Below are 9,331 nucleotides of genomic sequence, written 5' to 3'. Positions count from 1 at the left end.
CACTTTTAAAATATCCGCCTCTCTTTTACAAGAAAATTATATTTAATAATTTTTAACTTTAATTCCAGGCAGGAGACAGACCCTGACGGATTCTGAGCTAGAACATTTTAAGAAGCAGGCGAGCTGCCTCGGATTCTCCGGAGAACTAGACTTTCACTACAATCCTGAGAAAGGTACGTAGCTTTGAGGTTTCTCTGCTCCAGTCGCTTAAATCACAATGAGCCCCCTGGATTGAATTGTAAGAAAAAACTCATGTTACTCTGGTTTCTTTCTGCAGGTTTTTGCAAAGAAGATGAGGGCATCACTCTTCCACCTACTCTGTAGATTCGAGGCCATCCAACTACAGCTAATTTACTGAATTTCGAAAATTTGTTTTAATAAAAAGGAGCTTTAGAAAAAATTCTGACAAAATGTAAAGCTAATCAAATATAGAACCTTTGTGTGATTGTGTTACACCACCCACAACCAACACGATACCACAATACCTGTCACATTCCCATATCAATAAAATGTCTAAACAAGACTTTAAGGAAGCTTTTGGTTTATTTCCAGATGCATAATCCTTTTATTCTGTGTGCAATTAAAAGACAAGATTACAAAGAGCAATGAATGTTAGTATTTGGGGTTGTGTTACATTTAATAATTTAGAATTTCCCAGAAACAAAATATGCATGTTTACACAGCTGACAACGTATACTATCATATTCATACAGACTGTAAAAAAACAAAAACATATATCTTTTTGGGTCATATTTATTTATTTAAGGTCAGTTGGTATAACTAGAATAATTGCCAGCTGTTAAATGCCAGAATAATGAAGAAGTGAAGACAGATTCTTTGGTGAAATCACATTTTAAATATATGTTTTGGGGTTTCCTTCCACAAGCTTCTAACAAATGTTTGCAATTTTCTATAATGCAGAGATCAGGATTGTCTGCTGCACGTAAAGCTAAAGTTTACAAGAGAAGAAATTAAACAAGTTATACAATCAGATTCTTTAAAATGTTTTATCTAAGGAAACCAACTGATTTCATCGACTGATTGACTCCAGCAATCCCTCACATCAAGCATGCATGTAGTGACAGTGGGGAGGAGAGCTCCCTTTTAACAGGAAGAAACATCCAGCAGAATCAGGCTTAGCGTGAGTCGAGGCCGACTGGGGCTCAAGGAGTTGGAATCAGAAAATGACATAAATGAAATAAGATATTTGGTGCTCGGGCGCCAGCAAAATACTTTGATGCTGTGAATGAACATTTGCATGGATGAGCAACTTATAAAAAGGATTAGAGTAGCCATTTCTCTTTCACTGGTGGTGAATTAAGCCAGAGGATGAGTGGAACTGAGCATAGTCTGAGTGTGAGGGAGGAGATGGGGTGAAAGTGGGTCAAAGTTTGCTTGCCTGCGGGAGAGAGACGGACAGGAGCTAAATTAAGGGGATTTTAAAAGATGATTGGCTTCAGAAGAGGTGCAATCCCAGAGTTGATTGTCTGGAGCTGAATAAGGAACATGACAGGTGGTTCGTTGAAAAGAGTTTTCCAGATATAATTATTGCTTAAGCTTCGTTCCTGTTTTTGGCCGAAAAAGACGAGTGTGGAATTAGACAATATGTTCCTCTGTGCAAACCGTGTAGGATATTATTTTTTATCTACAGATGGAGGAAAAGCATGCAATAACAACTGACCTACACTATGTACCACAACTCACATAGAAAATAATTAAGGAATGCCTTAAAGGTGCAAATCGGATCATTAAAATATTTAAATAACTAATGTGCATTAAGTGATTAGGTTCCATCATACTTAAAACTGTTGTTGAATCAGCCTGCTTATACGATACTCTTTCTTTCGATAGTTTGGACAACAGTTTTTTTGTCTACTGTCAGCTTGCCTTCTCAAAATTGGTCCCTGGATGTTATCCTACTTACTTTAGTGGTTTTATGTCTTGTTTTTATTTCTGAAAACGTTGCTGCTGGTACAACAAAATTGCTACCCGTGGTTTTCTCTTTCATTTGTTTTTTTTTGGTTTTAAGTGTATCTTCTCTCACCTTGGAAACTGTACTTCGTTTATAATTATTTTATTGTTCAAAGCACTGTTGTTTGTTTTGCTCACACCCAAGAGCATATTAGCAGCATTAAATAAACAAAGCAATCAACCTGGCATTATGATCTCATACTTTTCATCGGATCTAATAAATGCTTCCTTAAAAATAATTTTGGACACAAGCAGTGGATTAGAGCAAAAGTATCAAATTGAATTTATTTATATTGCACTTTTAAGAAGTACTGGAGTTGGCTAAAATGATGCACAAAAAGAAAAAACAATAAATGATAATTTAAACAAATACAAACACTATGTAAGATATTTAAAAAAATTAAAATGATGTAATGGTCATAAACACCAGAGATTGCCAATGTGTGACACAGATGGTTGAATCCTGTGTAATATGAAGGTGCAGCTGGTTCCACATTTTAGGAGCTGCAATTGAAAAGGCCCAATCACCTCTGTGGGCAGTCCTGTACCCTGGAACAACTAAACAGAAGTGGACATTAGACCTAACAGATTTCGAGGACACATAAGGCAGCAAGAGATTAGAAACATATGCCTGTTTAATTTGTAAACACAGAAACTTTCAAATCAGTGCTAAAAATCTGGCCTGGTTTACACCAACATTGAAAGAATTTAATTTATAAAGTTAAGTGAAAGGTTTGTCTAAAGGTTGGGTGATTCATTATCTAAGGTTTTGTACATTGATGATAAAAAAGTGATCCATGCTACCTCCCCTTCAAATCAATCAGTCATCAGTTTTCATCAACCAACTCCTTCCTGATCAGTCTGCATTTTCCTCTCAGACCAACCAGAAAGTTCAACTCACTTCCTGCAGTTCTCTGCTTTCAGATTCTTGTTGCTTTTGTAATTAAATCATTAAAAATTAACTGGTTCTCTGTGTGATTGTGCATGTGGGTAAAAAAACTAAAAACCAACATGACAGTTTCCACAGATCTATTCAAATCCTTTTGGGCAATGGGTCACAAATACCCCATATTTGAGACAGGTCCGAGCTCAGTAACTGAGATAAATTATCTTGTGTAAATGGAAAGCAAACTGAACTGAACGGAGGTAGACACAACCGAACTGAGCTAACTGTAGACCAGTTCCAGAGGTGGGCTCGGCTCGGTTTTTCCCTGGCTGATAACAAGAGCGCATGAGCAGAACGCATCATCTCCGTCTGGCTGCACATCCCGATTCACACTCCATTCCAGTAGTTGGCGGTAATGCCCCTCCGGAAGTTGCTTGCCATCTAACACAAAACAGAAGAAAAAGAACAACTATAAACAACAATCGAAATCTTCTCCACACAACATTTTAAATAATGACTTCAAAAGAGCGTGGTGCGACCTGGGATGATGCCGAGACTGAGGCCGCAAACAACTTTTGGTGCATTACCGCCACCAACTGCTTGATTTCCTCCTTCAGTACTGGCAGTAATACCGCAGATCCTCACTAGGAGGCGAGGAGTCGAGGAACTGAGATAGCGTGATGTGTAAACGTCGTCAGAACCAAGCTCGGCCTGGTTAACTGATCCGAGCTCGGACCGGTCTCGGCATGGATCGGTTTTTCAAGGGTAGTGTAAATGGGGTAAAAGGCAAGAGTTCGAGTCACTTTTTTTTTAGCTCTGGTTTTAGAAGACTCTTAAGTTGTCCCGCTGTGAAGCATGGGACAATGGTATCCCACCAGTCAAATGATCTGTTCTGCATCAACATGCACAGGGACACATGGCGTGACCTGTGATGCCACATCTTCATTAAGTACTAATATAATCAAATGCCTGTTATCCGCTTGAATTATATCAACAAAATATTTTATGGTCCAGGCTGGGTGAGAACATACCATCATCAGAAACAGTCTTCTCTGTTGGCAGCGGCTTATGAGCTGCTCATTCTTGTTATCAAAAGTGAGGATAGCGCTCCAAAGTCGCTGTTTTGTTCTGTTTTTTTTTTATCTATTTTGTCGTCTCTGTTTTCCAGGCAGTCTTTTGCACTCTTTTTTATCAGAGAACCGAGCAATAATAAAACTGCGGCAAGCCATAGTGTTGAATTTGTACTAGTTTAGCGCGGTTTGGTTGTGTCTGGCACGGTCTGGTTTAGTTTGCGTTTCATTTACACTCAACAGTTATCTCATTTACAGGGTAGTGTTAATGGGGTAATTATGTCCACTACCGCTGGGTGCAAAGAGGAACTTGGAAATCACTACCTTCATGGGAAAGTGCAGAATTTAGGGGTAGGACTAGGAGGAGCATTGGGATTGGTCTTATGATAGAGGGAAATATCATAAACTGAGTAAAACCCGTGTCAGTTTCCTTTCTGGTCTTCATTGTTTTTTATTCTTTTTTATGTGTAAGGCCTTAAGGCTGATTTATACTTCGAAACTAGGTCGTCTTCATAAGTGTCACACAGAACAAAAAGACGTCCCCGCCCCCTCCTCCAAATTGTAGGTGACCTCAGACAGTGCCGCAGACAGGAGGGTGGCTTTTTTTTTGTTTTTACGACCGCAATTGCGGAAAACAACTCTAGAAGTTGGACCAGCTAGAAAAGCGAGGTGCGCAAGAACGCAGGCGAAAAAGAGCCCTCGTCTCCCTCTGTTGTCGGACAAACTTGCCCCCACTTCCTCATCGCCTTGGCCGTATCTAGACCCACAGCCTATAGCACAGACCATGCTCAAACTGAGAATAAATCAAAAATGTCTACATCAAGCTCACTGCGACACACTGCTGCAGGGACTATAACCAGCCCTTTAAACAGTAATTTTCCAAACCTCTTTCAAAATTTTCCCCTGCAGTCTAAAGCTAGAGTTTCTGAAGGTCTCCTCTGGCTTGTCAATAGTAAACGGCTGATCATAAACCCTTGTGTTAGATAATGATGATACAAGTCCTTTGGAGCGTCCTTTTTCTCAAAAATGTCCATAGAATAACTAAGAAAAACAGCACAAATCAAAGGGTGAATCTTATGTAAGTTACTCACTGAATAAACATTATCTTTGTACCGTCCCAAGGCCAGCAAACACCCAGCATCTTTATAAATTGACCAGGAGTTAACAGTGACTGTCTGTCTTTTTTGAGTCTCACAACACAATGAGTCTGGCAAAGTTATCACTGTTGCTGCTGTTAGCAGTGATTGGCTCCACTGCAGCTTCATCTGCAGAAGAGTGCCAGACTCTGGCCAAAAAACTGGACAGTAAAAATCTTGATAAGGTGAGTTTGTTTCTGGGGTAAGAATCCGATTTGTCACACATTTTACTGAAGACATTTTCTGTAGCCTTTACTAGATTTGCTCTAAAACTTGGGTTTGTCAGCTTTTATACTGCAGTAATTCATAGCTTGCTTTACGCCTATTCTTGGCAGGAATAAACATAAATTTGTTTTAACCTTTTACACGGTTGATAACTTTTTGTGGATTCTTTATTTCTGCAGATTTATGGTGAATGGGTATTGGTCTGGTCCGTCTCTGACGACATGGGCCATGATTTGCTGAAAAACGTGACCAATTCCCAGCTTGTGTTGAAACTCCTCAATGACAGCAGAATTGAGTACATCGAGAAAAACACTCTCACGTAAGTTATTACATTGAAAAAAAGGATGAAACAAAGACTCAGATGGTAATAGTGTTGCTCAGAGTAGATTTAATAAGACTTTTTCTTGGGCTTTGAAGCTCAGCATTCTGTTGATGTTTTCCAATTGAGTTAAATCTAACCTCATCTTCTGCACACCTATGTTATGAACGTCCAGCAATGGCTGCTACACCTTCAGTGCTATAATAACGATTCCATCTGACGACGCTGAAAATAGCACGATGACGCATCATTCTACGAGTAAGTTGCACACAAATGTAAACCCAAAAAGATGGTTTACTAAAAAGTGTTTAGTAAATCCGTTCTCTGATAAAATCTACCACTCAGAAAATAAAAGAACCACCACATATCTCTTACTAACTGCTTTAACTGTAAGACCCTATTATAAGGCTTTATTTACGAAAAAATGCACAGGACTAAATCAGATGCATTTGTTACTATGTCATTTATATTTTTTTTTTTCAAACAAAGGCTGCATGTGTCCTGTAAATTCTTAAATTACAGTATAGAACAGGGAGCCACTGAGTAACAGCTAAGCCCCCTAACACCAGACATTATTTAGATGGTTTTTTGGCTAAATCTGGTTGGTCCAACATAGTCTTGATTTTGTCCAAAAGTTGTTGTAGACAATTAGCCTGTGTTTGGTGGCCGGACTCTGTCCCACTTTAATCCAATAATACACAATGAAAAGATATTGACGTTGGACACCCAGTTCGCGTCTTTTCAGCAATCTGAAAATTAAAGCTTTTCACCTTTAACTTTTCAACCAGATGTAGACATCATTTGGACTTAAATCATGTCGCCCTTTTAATGTCTTTTTGACCAATTTTGGCTCAGTGGGAAAAATAAAGTTGAATCTAGATGTTTTGATATACTTCATAAAAGGTAAAAGGTTTTCTCACTGCTGACATTAAATTCACTTTTTTAGCTCAGTTAAAATAACCCAAATTATCTCTAACTTTTTTTATCCAAAGAATTTCAATTCTTTGAATCAGAATAAAGATGGTACTCCTAAAATATTATGTGCCATTTAAAGTAATGGAGGAAGTGAGCTGAATCTTGGTGGTGAAAGAAGAAAAAACAACTTAAACTTCTGCCAAGTCTAGATACAAATTACAAAGACTTTCTGTGGAGATCCCTGTCCAAAGGGGAGCTGACCAAGACCATGTAAGGTCTTGGTCTTGGTCTTGGATGTGGTCGTGGTCTCGGCCTCTAAATGCCTTGGCATTGTCTCTGTACTTCTTGGTTTTGGTTGTGACCTTGGCTACAACATTAGAATAAATACAGCTGAGTATCATCAACATTGCAAGTTAATGTGGGTTTCTAATTTATCGCTTAACAAAAAAACAACTATTGTTTCCTGATCTAAACACTGAACTCTGGTATTCAAAAAATAAACAAGTGTGTTAGGAAAATTATTCAAGCACATATTATTATTCCTAAAAAAAATTACTTGAGTGATTTTCACCAATGCTATTTCTATGCTATAGTGAATTTTAAATCCATGAAAAGAACAGCACAAATTCATCAAGCAATAGATAAAATTCTTCAGTTGTCACATCTGGAAAGTTAAGTTAAAACTTACAAGCAAAGTTTAACATGGTTTTATAAAAAATAAGATCAGCTGACATTGTGTTTGTAGAAAGATTCATCATGTGTACTTTTTTCCTTACACATTCTCCACAATCTAAGAACCAGACCAGAAGTGTTAAGTCTCATGTGTATTATTGTTTAGGAAGCTTAACTATATTTTTTATGTAATCTATTGCATTAGTGTGCTGGGAACCTTATATATGTATTTGTGTACTAGGGTACGAGAAGGATGGCGTGGTTCAGGAGCTCAATGAGACTGCACATAGTGTGTTCTATGAGAGCTGCTCCGACTGTCTCCTGATGACCTACAAAAGTCCAACCTACAACTTCCTGCTTAGCTACAGTAAGAAATACAATCACTCAATCAATCAATCAAAACGTATTTATTGTCAACTACAATTTACATTGCAATGTAAATTTCAGTTTTACTACAACAGTTCATCACAATACGTTACATACATTCGGGTGGGGGAGCTGAGAGAGGGGAACGGATTTACAGAGCCCATATGTGCCACATAACGCCACCATTCGGCAGAACGGTGCATTCTTATGGCTTTCCAGGTTCCCACCGGTTACCTGGCTGCCCAGGTCCCAGGCAGTTACCTATAGCGTTGCCTTTATCTCTGTGGAAAGATAGGAGCCACATTGGGGAAGGGAAGGGAAAAAAGCATATTTCACACTTTATCCTTGACAGGATACAGTTTCAGATATCAAAAAACCTCTGTACAAGAAAAGCACATGTAACACAAGACAGACATTTCAGCAGAGGGTCACATTGGAGGCGTAGTCACATGAAGTCAATCTGACATTTGACACATTTATTGTGTGTATGATGAATGCTTCCAATATGTCCATGAACGTGGACCACAGGCAATGTCCTTGATAAGATGGAAGTTTATCAACAGTCACTGAGCGCATCCACAGATGTTTCGTGGGTAGGGGAGGTGGGGAGGAGTCTTCTGTGACCTTTCGCCATAACATCCAGGGGAGATTAGATATAGGGGGTAGGTCGAATCCAGAATAACACTTTTTGTTTTGAGAGAAGGCTGCACAGGAACTTCCTTCAGCCTTGAGTCTTTTTCTTGCTGGCTCTTTCGTGGCAAAATCCAATATTCTAAATGTGTAGGAATTTTCCGCCTTGAAGCGAGCGTGCACATCCAAGTTTTTATCTCATCTCACCTTTGAGTTTAACCACCGCAGCCAGCCTGCGTTTAAATGACACCCAGGAGTCCATGGTGTATCCCATGAAGTATGTCCCAGCAGGACAGGACAGGACCCCTTTTCCTTGTCTTCCAGTTTAATAAATATGATCAATACGCTACAATTTAAATGAGGATTTGTTGAAACTAATGGAAAGTGTTTTAAGTCAATGTGATTTTTTTTGTCAAAATGATCCTGTATTGTTTGTCAATCAGGGAAGAAGGGCTCACACCAGGATGTGGAGCAACATAAAGCCGCCCATGATGATCATAAGAAGCTGGCGGAGTGTCTGGGACTGCCTCATGACAAACCATACATCTACGATGGGGTCTCAGGTCTGTTTCTGTAAACTCTATCAAAAAGAGGATGCTTGCATGACTAGATGTACAAGTTAATATTTATTTTTGTTTACAGATTCCTGTCACGATAAAGCTGCTCCAGCAGCAAATCTAGAGCAGGCCTGAAAGTAATAAAGAAGGATCAACCTTTATCAATAAAAAGACTTCTTGGAGAAAATAAAACACATGAAAATCAATTTCCATGATTGTTTTCTCTTGTATTTTTCTTAATTGCCCTTTTTTAATTGGCTTCAATTTACTGTAGGTTTAGCCACTTGAGGAATCAAATTCATTTTTGTTTTTCTTTTCACATTAATAAAAGAATATGTAAGCAACTACAAAATGCTAAAATAACAGAAACAATAACACAATGTTAATGAGTCTAAGAAGGAAAAATGTGACTGCAAAGAAAAAACCAATGAGAAATTAAGCAACAAAAATTTTACATTCATGCAATGATTTAATCAGATTTTTCTGCAGTCTGTGAAGATTTATATCCAATATGATGTTGATTTTTTATGTCAAATGGCAGGAAAGTAAAATTTAAGACTTTCTCACAAAATGTCTATTGAAAT

At 38.4% G+C, this 9,331-nt stretch overlaps 2 protein-coding genes across 2 annotated transcripts in view; both read left to right on the top strand.

Annotated features, from left to right (window-relative positions):
- The window catches only part of LOC107084953 (saxitoxin and tetrodotoxin-binding protein 2-like), an 8,313-nt gene extending 7,810 nt beyond the window's left edge, over positions 1–503 (top strand). Inside the window, exons 5-6 of the mRNA XM_015375027.1 lie at positions 69–173; positions 278–503. Coding sequence (XP_015230513.1) covers positions 69–173; positions 278–324 — 152 coding nt within the window. The 3' untranslated portion in view covers positions 325–503. The remainder of the gene's footprint in view (positions 1–68; positions 174–277) is intronic.
- Positions 504–5,120: 4,617 nt separating this feature from the next.
- LOC107084958 (saxitoxin and tetrodotoxin-binding protein 1-like) lies at positions 5,121–8,949 on the top strand. The gene is made up of 6 exons (XM_015375031.1): positions 5,121–5,248; positions 5,468–5,607; positions 5,783–5,865; positions 7,436–7,561; positions 8,634–8,753; positions 8,833–8,949. Exons 1-6 carry the CDS (start codon positions 5,129–5,131, stop codon positions 8,880–8,882), a joined length of 639 nt encoding a protein of 212 aa, XP_015230517.1. The 5' UTR covers positions 5,121–5,128; the 3' UTR covers positions 8,883–8,949.
- Positions 8,950–9,331: the final 382 nt, after the last annotated feature.

This window comes from Cyprinodon variegatus, unplaced genomic scaffold, assembly GCF_000732505.1.
Source record: "Cyprinodon variegatus isolate N-32 unplaced genomic scaffold, C_variegatus-1.0 Scaffold112, whole genome shotgun sequence".
Classification (NCBI taxonomy): Eukaryota; Metazoa; Chordata; class Actinopteri; order Cyprinodontiformes; family Cyprinodontidae; genus Cyprinodon; species Cyprinodon variegatus.
This window is presented reverse-complemented; position numbering and strand designations above follow the sequence as displayed.